This window comes from Lonchura striata, chromosome 8 (genome assembly GCF_046129695.1).
Source record: "Lonchura striata isolate bLonStr1 chromosome 8, bLonStr1.mat, whole genome shotgun sequence".
NCBI classification, from domain to species: domain Eukaryota; kingdom Metazoa; phylum Chordata; class Aves; order Passeriformes; family Estrildidae; genus Lonchura; species Lonchura striata.
Genome location: NC_134610.1, coordinates 23,538,020 through 23,554,218, shown reverse-complemented (window position 1 = coordinate 23,554,218; position 16,199 = coordinate 23,538,020). Strand labels below are relative to the sequence as shown.

Here is a 16,199-nt window from a genome sequence, read left to right as displayed (position 1 = left end):
GTTCTGGTAGAGTTTGAGAAATTAGTGAAAAACAGATTACTGCCCTTGGAAAGCTAGATCAGTCCTCTGTATTTGGTAGTTTGTTAGGTTGTAATTTCAGAAGTGAATTATAGATGCTCTCCCAGCACTTTGGAAATTGTCACAACTTCTGGGAAATCGCAAACAAGCCGTGGTTTCTGCTGGACCTTTCAAGGAGGCTGTTTTGTAATGTATAATGGAGATCTGCTCAAAGTACAAGGAACATTACAAGGGCCATTTTCAGAGTAGAGTAAGGAGTATACATGGCATACATAGAATAATCCTGGAGGCTTTTTAAAGGGTTTTGTTTCAGCGTGTGACTCTGTTTTAAACCAGAATTTTGGCAGTGGTGGTGGTTCCTGTTTCTGTATGTGTGTGTGAGCTCACTCATCACTGCAAGGTAGGCTAAGGTCACCTACTGAGAGCAGCAGTGCCTGTGAATGAGAGCATCATAAGAAAGTGAAATTTTGCTTAGTTAATGACCTAAACTAGAAAGAGTTTTACTTAATATGAAATACAAGCACCTGTGTTGAGGTATTTTAAGTAAACACATTTATATTTGTGTAAGTTAATGGCTAAAGATGCTATTAAGATGATCTAGCATCTTAATTTTTCTTTGGCAATGTTTTATCCCATTCTGAGTTGTCCTGGCTTAACTTTGAATATGATCAGTTCTATTTTACATAGTGGTATGTTTTGTATGGAGTTGGCATTTTTGTCAGTAAGAAATATATATGTTGGTAAATATGTGACTATAAAATGGTGGCACTGATAATACCTTTATGTACAAAGCTGTGTTCATGCTTGTTGTCACCATGAGGTTATTACTGAACTATGCAACTGTTTTTATTCTCAACTCTGGCATTTTTTGCAGTACAAATAGATTGATGTACTTGGCTCCAGTCATGCATCTATAGTTGCTTGTGAGGGTTGCTTCTCTTCTCGGGACATGGCTGCATGGTCACTGATACACCTGTGCAGAAGCATTTGTGAGATCAGAGCCTAAGCATATTACTGCTAAATGTAATTAGATGATAGACTCACCCTGCAGTACAACTGCTTCCAAGTGTCATTCAAGATTAACTGAAGAACAGGAATGATTAAGGAGACTTTACCTACTAAATATTTCGAAAACCATTCTGAGGAGGCAAACTTTTAAAATTGATACCCTGGGACTGTGAGCCACTACTGAACATGTAATTCCCTACTGAAAAATGAGATTTAAAATGTTCTTCTTTGCTTAGTCTTCTTTTTAAAAATAATTAATTTTTGTGAAATAATTTGATCAAAAATTAGTATCCATATATTGGTATATTAATTGCTTTGCTGCTGATTTTGCTGAGTCGTGGTGTTTGCTAATAAATCTTTGCTCTTTGTGTAAGAAATTTGAAATGAGTATCTAAAATGTAGGGTCAGTATGATCAAATCAAGTGTTTCTCAAGTTGAATGAAATATTGTATTAAAATGGTAAATAATGGATGCCATACTGGCCCTGTTTACGCTTCCTATGTTTTAGGAACCTTGGGATTAGTGTTTATCTGTCCCATAAAGGACACAAATCATTTAGATTAGAAGTAATCTGATTGTATTGAAGTACAAATTATAGCACAAAGGCCATTCAAGTGGGTTAAGTGACCAGGGTTGGTAAACACCATATGACTGCTGATTGGTCGATGAAAGAGTATTAACTGAAAGATAATGATGGATTTTAATCCAAATCTCTAAAGCGCAACAGCTGTAGTTCCCAAATGAGTTCACTCACTGACAGTTTTAGGACACTGATTTATTTGTTCCTATTTCTCTTGCACACAATTACTTTGAAAAATTACTCATTTTTCCTGTATAGAATATAGCTATTCCACACAGCTTTCTTAGATTAGATTTCTTGTCTACTTTCAGTGAGTTCATTATGATTCTTTTGCATTTTATGTTGGAGAAATTGCAGGGTTTTTATTTCAGTGTTCTGAAGTATGCCAAGGTAAATTGTTAGGGTGACTTGGTTTAGGAAATTCAGCTGAGGTCCTTTTTTTCATGTCTTTTATGAACATAGTATGAAATCTCATTAACTATTTAAAAAGGCAAATTGGTATTCCATATGAACTTATTTTAAGAAAACTTACTGATGTTAATGCTTAATGCTTATCACTGATAATAAATTATATGTATTTGTGTAATTTTATTTATTTCAGAGTGCCTATATCCAATTTAAAAAATGGAAAGTGCATAAAAATGACATTATAATATCCTAAGAGTGAGAAATGGAAGCTGTATAGGTCCATAATGGAACATTGTTTAGGATGTGAAATGAAAAATGTGGGTAGACTGTATTTATTAATGACTTCAGTGTTGGGACAATACTGCCTTTTTAGGGGTTGTTGTTGAAATAGGGACTTTGGTGGGAAAGTTTCATATTTTCTCAAGTCTTCCCCTCAAATTTGTGCTTGCCCTGAAATAAGAGTGTTCATTAAAGGAATTAGATGAATGTCTTCAAAAAGAAAGTAATTTAACTTTGTGGTTTTCCTGGTCCATCTGTCTATTTGCTTTTACAAGGTCAAGAGACCAGATGAAGTGATACTTAATTATTGTTTACAGTCTAAATAGTCAAACATATGAAAAATTGTTAAAGATCTTCAGAATGATACTGTTTTGTCTTGTCTGTCTTTGTATCTCAAAAATGTGTGTGATAAAACCATTCCTCTGTTATTATTCAGGATTTATTTAGATAATGTAGACATGCCAGGAGCAGGCATTAGATCAGCCTGTGTGCTGTCCCTACAGATTGTTTAGAGAGCAAGAATGGAGTCATTAGTACCTAAGTCATGTTTTGTCCTTTTGATGTGGACACATCTAATGCTATAAATAGTGTAAGTAGGTATAAAACTTTTCCTTTGGATTCACAGTATAATTCAAAATGCAGCTAGGAAAACTGCCTGGTAAATAGGCTAAGTCCTTTATATCCATTCATTTGTAAGGATATTTTGGTATATCTCTGAACTCTAGTTGCTTTCCTAGAGGAAATCTACTGCTATGGCAGATGAGTGTTTCTGCTAACAGTTGAACTAGGCTTTCTTCATTCGTTAGCTAAGAACTGATAAATACTTAAAAATAATAATATGGCATTTAATTGACCATTTTGCCTGATGATTGAATTGGCCATTTTGCATAAGTGAAATTAATTACAATAGCTGTGGACTCTTATTTAATTGCCATACCTAATGAAGCATAATTAAATAAAAATTTGTATATTGTTTAGAATGAAATAGTGATTCCTTACCTTTCTGCTTTTCAGGGATAAGGGAGCATTAATGCTGCAGTTGCAAAATTGATGAGTGTCCATTGGAGTTCAGGAAACTGATTTAATTAACACTTTTGATGATTTCAGACTCACATGGGTACAGAGAAGAGTTCTGGCCAGGGAAAAGCAGGTCCTGTTTTGTTATGGGGAGACTTCCTTAGTCTTGGAAAATAAAGGAATTATATTATCATAGGATTTGAAGGGACCTTAAAGTCATCAAGTTCCTACCCCCTGCTGTGGACAGGGACACCTTCCCCCAGATCAAGATGCTCAGAGCCCCATCCAATCTGGCCTTGAACACTTCCAGGGACAGGGCATCCACAGATTCTCTTGGCAACTTATGCCAGAGCCTCACCACTCTTACAGTGAAGTAGCTTAGGTTATAACTAATCTACTAATTATAACTACCTTCTTTCAGTTTAAAGTCATTACCCCATATCCTGTCACTACATGCCCTTGTAAAAACAGAGAGGTTGTGGGAACACAGGGGAAGACAAAACATTTGTCTTCTGATGGATTTATGGACTGAAACTTTTTTTTCCCTATTATGAACAAATAGGGAAAGAAATTAAACCATCAGCCAGGGTTGACACAAAATCAGTGCCTGGACTATATGACTGAATACATGCTTGATTGTTCAGGGTTTGTCCTGGAGGAAGTACATGAGGACTAGAATTTAGGTTTGGTTTTGTTTGAGCTTTGTTTTTTTAAGTCTGACATTTATTACAGTGATAAAGCATAGCAGCAGTCCAGACCTTGATCAAGTGCATGGCTGAGAGAAGATAAATGCTCCTGCCTAAACATTGTCAGTTCTGAACATTCAAAAATCACCCCAGATCTAGAAGAAAATTGAAATTGGTTTCTGTTTAATTCCCTTCTAGTTTTTGAGCCTTTAGGGTTCATGTTTTCAGTCAGCTCTGCCAGGATTAGAAGGATATTTAAAAAGCTAGAGTTCCTGGGGATTTTTATGACTGCATGACCCAGGCTTAAGAAAAATGCCTAATACTGCAAGATGTAATTCTGAGAGCTAGCTGCCCTGAATTTGTGAGTGGAGTGCCATAAGCAGAGGGGATATCAGATTGAGAACTTGGATTTTACTAAGTGAACCTTTCCAAATGTTTCATATTTAAAACCTCATACTTGAATATGAGGTTTTGATGTCAACACAGGAGGGATATTCAACCTGCTGGGTCTTTTAAGTAAGTGTGTTTAAAACTGTCTTTAACAGAAACTGTGTTCAGTTATTAGCTATTCAGAAGAAGACAACTTTGGCACAGATCAATTCGGTAAGCCAGTGTGAGAGAGAAAGATCTTTGTTAATTGGAGGATTTAATAAAATAATTTTTTATCAAAAGGATGTTTTTGTGTTACAAAATCAACTGTCTGCACATAAAAAAAGAAGGGGTTTAAAAAAATTTCTTTATTGATAAAATGTTGAGGAAATTTAAGGCTACCAAATGTCTCCAGGGAATGTGACAGTTCGGACAAGGGAGAGATCTACTGAAATAAGGCATAAAAGTCAGCTTTACTGCAATCCTAAAGTTGCAAAGGGCTTTGAAAAGTGAATGACTGGAGAGAAATTTCTCCTGAGAATAAAATGGGCTTCTGAAAGATAACTTGAGCTGGAAATGCTTAAGTAAAAGCTTCTCGTTGTGCACCTCAACATTTTCTAGTGTAAAAAAATATATATTCTGCTCATGCTTTCATCTTCCTGGGGGTCATATTTATTCAGAGGAGATTAATAGCCAATTTTCCTTGTGACTGCCATCATCAGAAGTTTATCCCTCTGTAAAATGAATTTTTTTACTTTTTAGGGGAACAGTATGCATGAATTTCTGTGAAGACTTCAAATAGATTGTTGTAAAATGACAAGTGGAATTATGTTTATATCCCTGAGCAGGTGCTAGCCTTGTATTCTATGCAGGATGGCAGCACAAGACTCACTGTGACTTGTATAATTTGATGACAGATATTTTTGTCTTAAATATCTGGTATTTAGTTTTAAAAGCACTTATGATTTCCTGGCCATTTAATGAAGTGTTCTACAGAGAGCTGCACTAGGATCATGGATTAGTGAACTCTGCAGTAGAGGACGCAGTCTGGAATGATTTAAAGCAGTTGACAGTTCTACACTCATTTGAAAAGGGGCAATGCTTAAGGAAAAACTTGGAAAAGCTACCTTGTTGCCCCTCATTGCCTCTGGCTGAGTGTCCTGTAGATTTCCAAGTGGTTTGGGTTTTTTCCTTAGATAGTTCCTGCTTTTTCTCAGGAGCTAAGCTGTCATTTGCAGATGATTGATGTACTCTGCTCCTCTGCCCTTCATGGTCTGAATTCTGGAGGAGGTGATGCACTTGTGCTGGGCTGGGGGAACCTTCCTTGAGCATTTGCTCTGGGCCTCCTGGAGCATCTCTGCAGGTGCAGCCACAGGGGCTGTAGTGCTGGGGACAGTACAGGGCCCCTGCAGAGACCTTTGCAACCCTTCTCCCTCATCACTGTGCAGTACAGACCTTGGTGATCTCGCTCCTTTATGTCCTGTTCTTCTGCTATTAATGATTTAAAGGCAATTTGTCCATATCTTGAAATTTTACTTTTTAAGGTTTCAGCTTAAACAATGTTTTTTTTTCATCCAAGCAGACCATGATATAACCTTTATATTTGTGCAAGGGCTAATTGCCTCCCTGAGAAAGGTTTTCATGTACCTGGTGATTTAAAAAGACTGGAAAAAGGCTTCTGTGGATGTATTTTTCTATTTTCTCTGGTTGCATTACGTATTTATCAAGGTACAAAAATAATTTCCATTAGATATTTTAAAAAGAATGCATAGAATTATTTTATATATTTTCCTAATTTTTATATATATTCCTGATAGTTGTTATTGGGGAAATGGCTATATTTTCTATTAACCATGTATAAATGGATATGACACATGAAGTGATTTTATGCTGGTTGTGAAGCAGACAGAAGATATCATACTAGTTCTGCTTTTTAATTGTCTTTTCCTTCTTCTATGTATTTATAATATGTCAGTGCATGAGCAGGAGGATAAGAAGACTCTACAGAGAGGATAGGAAAAAAATTGGAGCTGGGCAAGAGCTGATGGAGGAACCAGCAATCAAAATAACAGTATCATTTTGTAAATGATCACATGAAAAGGAGGAAGAAAACATCCTGTTGGCAAGAAAGAAAATTCCTAAATTTTCTTTTCAGGTCAAGGAAAACTGTAAGTTCTGCAGAATTGTTTCTTTGTCTCAGGTTTCCTCTGAACTTGTGGTCCATATGTGCCTTTTGCTGCTGATCACAGTGAGAATCCTTATCTGCTCCCAGGTCAGTAGGTGGAAGCAGCAGAACATTGTAACTTGTTCTTAATTTACTGTGTCTTCTACAGTGCAACTTACTCTTATTTTACTGGGCAATTAGAGAGCTATAACCTCCTGATTTGTCTGATCTACAATAAACTTAAAATCATCTAGTATGTCTCAACAAATATTATAAACTTGACAGCAGATGGCACATGCTTTTTATTTAGCCCTGCATATACTATCTTGGTGGGTGGTAACTGCCTTAGGACAAAATCAGCATCCCACCAGTCACCATCTGGGATGGCAGATGATATGTGGGACTGTCATGAATAAGCATTCTGATGTTTGTAAATGTCTGAGGGAAGACACTGCTTGTTAACGTGGCAGTTGGTATGCAGTCACCTCCATGAGAAGCACACTTTATGCAGTAATCAGCAAAAGACAAACTGTGTGCCTTGGGTTCATCTCTGCAATATGGGTGAGTGTAAGTTGAATAGTCCATTATTTGTTCACTTTGATGGCAAACTTGAATGGTTCTTATCTTGCCAGACTTTTAGTCTTTGTCACTGCTTTTGTGCTTAGAATTTTACTCTTTGGTAGTGTGTCAGCAGTAATATTTAGATGCCTCATACGGCATTGCAACCAATGCTGATAATGAACAGTGTACTCTGAGCTGATGGGGAAATGGAGGGGGTAGTTTGGAGAAAAAGGTGTGAATTTCTTGTAAAAACACTCCATAGTTTTGCTCCAGATGCAGGAATGGGCCCTCTGCTATGGGTGATAGGGAGATGGGGATGACTGAGCTGGATCAGAAGACAATTTTATTGAGAATATGAAGAGTTTATATAAGGTATATAGGATTCTATTTTTGGTAACATTTTCTCATTGGTTACACCTTCTTCATGACATCAGCTACCTGGTAATAATTACAAAATTGTACATGTCTCTTGGTCACTTGTACACCAGGGAGCAGTTATCTGTGTCTGTCTCTCCCATGGTTTCTGCTTGGTTAGGCATGAGATATCAGGCTTCTTTTTCAGTTGCATTGAACTCTGTCTCACTCCCCACAGTCTACTCCCATTTTACATTATCCCCTGAGCAAGATGTACACACAAACATCTGAACCATGAGGATATCCACAGGCCACTTTCCTCATTTCTGTTCCTGTCTCTATGCACTAAGCCTCTTTCCTGAACAGGTGTGCTTTGAGAAATGTTATTTAGATGTGATATTCTGGAAGGGCTGCTGTCATTTATGTAGCAGGCTCTTTATGTAGAGTATTTTAGACAGTAAAGCTGGCCTTGTAGGAAACTCTGAGTTGTATCAAGTACAAACATCTTTGAAAGAGTCTGTGCATCTATCATGCAACTCGATTCCTACTGCAATTAGAACATCCATTTTGATTTGTGTTATTATTGTTTTACTCACACTTACCTGGTCTGTATACCAGCTGAAGTAGGTATCATAGAATCACAGAAGGGTTTGGGTTGGAAGGGACCTTAAAGGTCATCCAGCTCCAACCCCCTGCCATGGTCAGGGGCACTTTCCGTGAGGTTGCTCAGGGCCTCATCCAACCTGATCTTCAACACTACCAGGGATAGGGCTTCCACAGCTTCTCTGGGAAATCTGTTTCAGTGTCTCGCCACCCTCATAGCAAAGAATTTCTTTCTATTATGTAATCTAGACCTACCCTCTTTCATTTTGAAGTCATTACCTCTTGTCCTGTCACTCCATATCCTTTGAAAAGTCCCTCTCCAGCTCTCTCATTGCCTTTTCAGCTGCTGGAAGGTGCTCTAAGGTCTTCCTGGAGCCTTCTCTTCTCCAGGCCAAACAAACCCAACTCTCCCAGCCTCTCATCATAGGAGAGGTACTTCTGTCTTCTAATCACCTTTGTGACCCTCCCATGGACCTTCTCCAGCACTTAGAAACAACAATTCAAGGAAGTGACATCTGCTTTAGTGATTCATGTAGTTGACTTGACTATTATTTTTTTCAGTGCTTCCTGACTACTTGGTGTAGAATATATACAAGAGTGCAGGGCTTAAAAAAGTTTATGTAGGTACACAGTTTGTGGTAATTGGGAGTGGGGCTGAGGCTGAGCCTCATCCCCAGTGGGTACAGCTGTGTAGGTCAGGTGAACAGCACTGACAGCAGTGAGCCCAGGTGCACTGAGCAACCACCACAGGGAGCAGAGGGCACACAGGTGCAATGCATGAACATGAGGGTATAAAATGTTGGGCTAAAGAAAAAGAAGGGCAGCTGCTTGAAGCCTTCTGAAGTGGAATGAGGTTACTCTGTATGGGCAGATGCTTGAAGCCTTCTGAAGTGGAATGAAGTTACTCTGTATGGGCAGATGCTTGAAGCCTTCTGGTGTGGTATGGTGTTACTCTGTGTGGGGGAATGCTTAAAGCCTTCTGAAACTGTATGGTGATACTCTCTCAGTTGTGACATATGCCATGACAAGTTTATGCAGTTTAGTGGAATTGCCAATGGACCTTAGGTGTGAAGGTTTTGTGGTAGAGCAATATATTACCTGAGTATCTTAATGTATTTTTGACTATTAAGTATGATATGCAAATACTATACTGATTTTATACAAATGAATAGTTAAAAGGATGAAACCCAAACAATCTGCCCTGTGAATGCTTAATTTGGGTACTATGATCAGCTTAAAATGTAAGAGTTAGGGTCCAAAAGTTTATAAAACCAGATTAGATCAAAGCAATAATATGGTTGCACTGACTGGAAAGTGCAGAAATGAGGGGTGTTTGCCAAATTTGTATGAACAAATGCCCTCCTTCTCATGGCTCTTAATTGAGGAGAGAGCAGAGTGGATTATTTACAGCATGGAAGCACATCCTATTTATGGATCAATGTATGAAAAATCAGCAAAACTCACAAAAGGCTGGTTCTTCTTTTTTTTTCTGAATGGAAGTGTGTTTTTTGGTGTGGAATAAGATATTCAGAATGGATTTTGCAAGCAACAGTCACTTAAAGCCTGAGGTGATTGGCAGTTGAGTTTAGGAGAGATCTGTGCATGGGAAGGAGGAATAAGGGAGTGGCTGTAACTTCAACTTCACCAGTCATCTCTCCAAGTTCAGTTCTGACACAAAATACACTTAATTGTAGTTCCTTTAAATGGGGAAAAGGGCAAGCAAAAGGTTAAGTTCAGGTCAGTGCTGACTTTACCCTAGCCTGCTTGCAGGTGGCTTCAGACTAAATGATCCAATATATTCTTATGGTCTGTCACTACCAGCTGGGTAATGTTCTTATAACTTGATCATAAAACTTAAGTAATTAATAAGATAAAGCAGGTGTGATGTCCCTTTATAATATAAGGCAACATTAGTTTTGATATTTTTTCAGTTCCAAAAGAGAATCAGTGTTTACACAGACAATGACAGAATCTATGAATGATGACTAATCTGGGACCATCTTTTTAGGAACATTTTAGGATTGACATTCACTGCCACTGATAATACTTGCAGTTTTCTGTTCTTTGTGCTCTTAGTGTTTCCAATCAAGCTGATAGATCTCAATCTCACATTTTTTTCTCAATGTGGTGTGTTCTTTGTTCATGCCCAGCTATTATTGTCACACAATCATCAAAGCTCTTGTGTCCAAGAGTGCTTTCACAGCATTACCAGGCTTTATCCTGAATTAATGATTTCCAGTACGACTTATATTCAGCTGTAGCATTGTCAGACTTAAGAACATGACAGCCATCTATTAGACCTGACTTTCCGTTGTGGCTTCCTTTTATGCTGAGATGAATTCTTGATATTTTTGAGAGGGTAGGAAATTATTTTTACTTCCCGAGACCAAAGACTGATTTACTCTTCAAATGTCATTATGCTCAAGCAAGATAAAGTAAAGTAAAGCCAGGTACAAATTCTCTGTAGGAACCTCAGATTATGTCAGCAGGTTTTGATCTTTATTTTTGCAAGTTTATGCTATGAACAGAATTTTTTAATAAATAAAATAGTTGCTTCAGTAGAAGCACCTTACATCTTGAATCATTGTCCAAATAATTAAAACCCATTTGTTTTGCAGTTGGCTTTATGTTATCTCAAGATTCTCAAATATATAAAATAATATGTTATTTAAAAAAACCCTATTTTCTGTGGTTCTTTTGTTGTTGAATACAGGTTCAAACTATATCCTCTACAGGATTTTCCCTTTATAGGTTTGTATTCAGCTCTTCCAAGTTGTAAAATCTTATGAAGATACACTTAATTAATGTTGTGTTATTCAATGTTTTTCTAGGGACAAATACAAGGAGTCCTTTGATTTAAATAGTACTTGGATCCAATACTTTGAAAGTTACAAATAAAAATCTTAACCTAGCAACTTTGAAGAAAATTCTTAGGGGTAATGTAATTCAACTGATGTATTAAATTCACAATTGATTAGAGAGTTCTCTGGTCTCAAGAAAGCAGAGTATGAAAATGGATAAAATTGAAAATATACATAAGAAAACTCACTTTGCTAATTTCTACTTGGAAAAATTTAGCTTTTTAAAATTGAGGATTTGCTGTTAAAAGAACTTGTAATTTTCATGTTGAACTTATTAAAGTATCCTGGTTTTAAACCTTTTTCTTTATTTTCTTTGTTCTTTTTACCCCTGTCCGTTTGGCATTTGTGGATGTTTTATGTTTTAATGCTGCCTGTATCCAAGAAAGGGCTTTAATCTTTCTCGGTGTTGCCTTACAAATACAATGTATTTGGGATTTAGGTCATTAATAGGAACTAGAGTTCCTGGATGAAATAGGATGTAAATAGGATCAGATACAGACAATCAGTGATGGCTGGTATGAAACGGATTTTTTTTTTTTTTTAATGAGGACACTAAAACACAGACTGGACCATGGGTTATCTGATGGAATTTGTTGCAGGCTTCATACCAGGGATAGAACTATGGATATTGGGATCATTATAAGGATTTGTTCAAAACATTTGTTAGAGAGAAAGCTAAGGGAGCCAAGCCATTTTCCTGGAAGGTCTACTCTCTGAAAGGTTTCTGCATGTGGTAGGGGAGGGCAAATGTCTAAAATGATATATAAACCATGTGTTGGACACTTAGGGCATCTAAACATTCTTCTTTAATTAGCTAAGATTGCTTAGAATGCAAGTTAACTGAAGGTAAGCAGTGGTTTAATGACAGACTGCTGAGTAGAAGGGACCAACTTGTCAAATGGTTCATCAAGCAAAGTCGTATTATGATAATTCTGTAGAACTATCTGTTCATCTTGAAGCATAATCCAGGATAGCTGTCTGGACTGCAAACTTGGTTAGCCTACTTGGCAGCAGTCTGATGTGTTATGTCAGGTGGGGATATATCTCTTTGGCAAATAAACTGATGTGTAAATAAATTCTTGTTAATGCTAAGAGTGCCAGAAATCTGTAAGTACAGGTGCTACAGAGGAAAGAATCAAACTTATAATTAGAGCTAACTGCAGATATTGGCACATGCAACAGCAGTCAGTGATAACCTAACCTGAGAGTAATTTCATTTATTCCAGTTTAGCTGAGCTCACAGTCTAGTGTAACAGGTCTAATTTTAGGTTTCCTTAACATCAAAAATTTCAAGGCTAGTAAAGCAAAACACTAGTTACTTGAATGCTTCCAGTTTTCTGAATTACCTTGTGCTGAACAGCTAATGTTTGTATTGTGAAACAGCCATCTGTTTCTATAGTTTGAAGAGAATCTCCTTCAAATGTTAAATGCTCTAAAATGTGTTTGTGAAGAGGCTGTCAGCCATTTGTCACCATTCAAGTCTTTTCATGCTCAGTGAAAGCAAGCTGAGTTTCTATTCCTCTTTGTATTGATGAACTAGTGTCAAAATTAAAGCTAAAAAATTACTTGAGTCCAATTTGGTCTGTGTACTGTGACCAGTTGATTATTCTTTATCTGTATTAAGAAATAAAAAAATGTATTTACTTTTATGAACCATCCAATTTTTACTGTAACTTTGAATAAAAACATTCCATGTATTTTGTAAGCAGAGATGAAAGACATAACCAAGAGTTGATTTGATATGGATGGATGGGTAATAAATAGTTTGACAGGTGGAGATGTTGCAGAATAAGATGCCTCCTTGAGGAATTTCAGAACAAGATGAGGATTAAACATGGCAGTTCTCTGTTTGGGTTTGTACTGAAAGAAAGAGAAACACATCTTCTGAAACCAAACAGGTCCCTTAAACATATGGGGGATTTTACAAGGCTGGCTTCAAAAGAGTCTCTAGTGCTTTTTTAAACTCTGTAGGATACTGCACACAAGGCACTATGCATATGCTGTTCACCACAGTATCCCAAAAGAACTTGTTGCCCAGATGGTGCAAACCATATGCCTCTTGATAGTTTATCTGTGTTTGGGAAATACTCTCTAAAAATATAAGAAAGGTCATAAGACTTGTGAAGAAAAGCTCTATTGAATTTCTTTTAAATAATGCTCTGGAGGTATTCAAAGTTGGTTTTTGTATTTTTTTTGGGGTTGGGCTTTTTCTTTTGGGAGATGTGTGTAAATGTTTTATGGAGAGATGAGGAAGCAGGGAACCATAGTTGCTCAGCGTGAGACCACAGCTCTTAAGACATGTATGCAGACTTCACTAGTTCAGTGCACAGCTAGTTTTTTTCCATTGGAGATGCCTAAGAGGACTGTAACACAAGGCTGGGTCCTGGGTCCCTCTCTCCCCTCCCCTTCTCCCAGCTGTTTGAATGAACCTTTTTGGAAATGTAACAATACAGAAAGACAGTTAACTTTAGTTTTTGTTCTTATGTCTTCAACAACTCATTTGATTATTTCCAAAGGCTAAAGGAGAGAATTCTCTTTGCCCATATGTAAGTTTCTAAAATCAGTTTTCTTTTTTGCTTACCTGGCACAGATCCACGAAGGAAAGGCAGTCTAATTACATTTCCAGCACAGTGGTTCTTTGAAGTATGAACTAATTAGGAATGGGCATTACAAAAGTTTAGACCAGCACTCAGGACAAGAATGCATCATGTAACCATCACTAATTCATTAGGATAACCAAAGCTTATTTCCTTCAAGTAAAGATTTGCACATTCTCACCTACAGCACTGTACTATATAAATACTTCTTTGTAGCTCCTCTGAAAGCACAACTCTGTTTAAAAGTAAATTAGCCAGCCAAATTGAAAGGCTAATTGCCTTAAGCTTCAAGTACAAAGGATATCCACACTTAGATTTCTTTGCCAGCTGCAAGAGGCTGAGAAGATGTGTTTTCAGAAATCCTAACAGGGTATCTCATGACACTTCAGAATTTTAATGTGGTGTCATAAATCACTAACTTATTCTTGCTCCGGTATTGTTTGCAGAATCTATTGTTTGCAGGAAATACAACCCTGTTTAGTCTGGTAACAGTTTATGTCAAATATCTGAAAAGGTCTTACACTTTACATTGCTTCCTCTTATGATTTTGATCAGAAGAAAAATTAGTATACCTGGTTTAATTCAGAACTTGTTTTTGCAAGAGAAAAACTGATGAAGCTTACAATTCCTTTACAGACTTAACATTTTTCTGGATCATTTCAGCTGGATATATGGATACTCTTGTGTTTCCTGCTTAGTTTTTCTTGTTTTCTCATTCCCACCTTTCAATTTTTAATTAAGTCTAATCCTCACTGAGTAAATACAGTGACAACCTTTGCAATGTGTGTGTCCAGTGTGATTCACAGAATCATGTCCTTTTTGTATGGATCATTTTAACTTGTGGATGTTATGTGTCAGCTGCTGCTGCTGAGACTTACACTGTGCTTTTTATCAAGGTTGTACAGAACTGGGAGCTTGCAGGATTGATCAAATGTATTTTCTCCATATGATAATTCCCAACCCTTCTGCCTTTTAATGAACTCATATTCTTGTTCTTACGCTTAAACCAACTTCTAAATATTCCACAAATCTACCTATAACAATTACTCTAAATTATTTTTTAGTTTCACAGAATGTAATGATTATGTAACTTCTCTTTATTCTCAGCTCACTGACTGTAGTCTCAAGTAGCTGCTTCTGTTACATGATAATGTCATTGAGCTATGTGTAAGCCTGAGGAATGAAATGACCCTGTTTCATATCTGACTCCTGGTGGGTGAGCACAAGTACCACCCAGAGCTCTTCACAATCTATCTGCAGGAATAAGCTTTTTTGAAAAAAAAAAAATCACTTGTCAGATGTGTGCTTGCATAAATTTGAGTGACTACAAAGTTTAGAGAATAAGAACAAAGTGATTGGTTTGGGAATCTTTTTGGTTTTGTTTTCTATTACAATTTAATGTGTATGTACATGTTTCTGTCATTAAAGTTTAAAGCATTCAGACAGGTTTCTAAAGAAAGGTTAGCTTGTACAAGATAAGCCTCATGGTGAGATTCTGCACTGACTCAATGCAGAACTGTACTTGTCCTGAACGTTCTAGAACCAGTATATTTCAAAGGTATGTTTTTTCAACCTGAACTTTAAAGAAGAAAGGAAGGAGATGAGATTTTTAAAACAATGGAAGCTTTCTTTGCATGTAATAACATTTTTAGTTTTTGAACAAATACATGCATCACAAGATGTGATCATTTATGTTAAAATCTGTATTACAGTGTGAAAAATGGCCATGCTTTAGAATATCAGTGCATGTTTGCCACCAACATTTTCATTTTAAAACCTCTAGAAGGGACTAAACAAAGCTTTTCAAGCACAAGTGATTTGCTTTACCAAATGTTCGGATCTCCACATCCCAGGGGGATAAGGGCTGGGATTTCTGTAAGGAACAGGCAGACTTCTGAGGCTTGGCATGGTCGCATCTCTGGCTGCAGGTACAGGTTCTCTCCAGGGCTGGACTGGTCAGACTATGCTGCTACAAGCCCTCCTATGCTCAGTGTAGGCATTTTCTCAGAAGTAGTTTGCATCTGCTGCTCCCATCAGTTGTTGGGAGGTCATTGCTGCTTATAATCAAGCCACCTTTTAATTTAGATGCAGAGCTTCAGGCAACAAAGGTTGTTTTAAAATTTCAGCTTGTTTTTTAATTCTTGAATTAGTAGCAAGAGATTGTTTCAATGACTCGTTTGTCCTGTGTATGCAACTTTGTAGTAAAACTGAGTTTATAGTTATTTTTTTGTTAAAACAAGAGTGTACCTTGGCAGTGATTTCTTTTTATTTGTTTGAAGGTTAGTTTTCTTTCTATACTGGCAGCTGGGATGCCTAAGGGTGCAGGTGCAGTGTGCTCAATTGTTCTTTCTGGGTGCGTCCATATTTATAAATACTTTGGTGATGTCAGGACTGCATTCTTGAGGCAAATGTTCTGATTTCCCCGTGTACCCTGCTTTGGCCCATAATTGAGCAGTCTCAGGCTTTGTTTTGTTCCTCTGGAGGAAAGGCAGCAGAAACATGCAGTCCAGGAGTGTATGTGCCTTGTGCTGCAGTACTATTGTGCTAATGCAGTGCCAGCCTGGTGCTTTCTAAAACAACACTTCTTGGGAAGCTTTGGTGCTCCATCAGTCTTCCTTCTGCTCCATGCATCTTCCCAATGCAGATGTTTGCCTCTGCCAATTTTAAAGATATCCAAACCAACTGAGCTTCATT

At 37.3% G+C, this 16,199-nt stretch overlaps 1 protein-coding gene across 8 annotated transcripts in view; it reads left to right on the top strand.

Annotated features, from left to right (window-relative positions):
- The window catches only part of ZNF385B (zinc finger protein 385B), a 155,908-nt gene that overhangs the window by 12,567 nt on the left and 127,142 nt on the right, over window positions 1-16,199 (top strand). Inside the window, exon 2 of one of the 8 annotated variants that reach the window (XM_077785103.1) lies at window positions 6,341-7,090. The exons of 5 other annotated variants lie outside the window; for them this stretch is intronic. In XM_077785103.1, coding sequence (XP_077641229.1) covers window positions 6,964-7,090 — 127 coding nt within the window. In that variant the 5' untranslated portion in view covers window positions 6,341-6,963. Of the gene's footprint in view, window positions 1-4,460; window positions 7,091-7,129; window positions 7,463-16,199 lie in introns of those variants that run through there. 2 more of the 8 variants (XM_021552490.3, XM_021552495.3) reach the window with 2 other exon arrangements.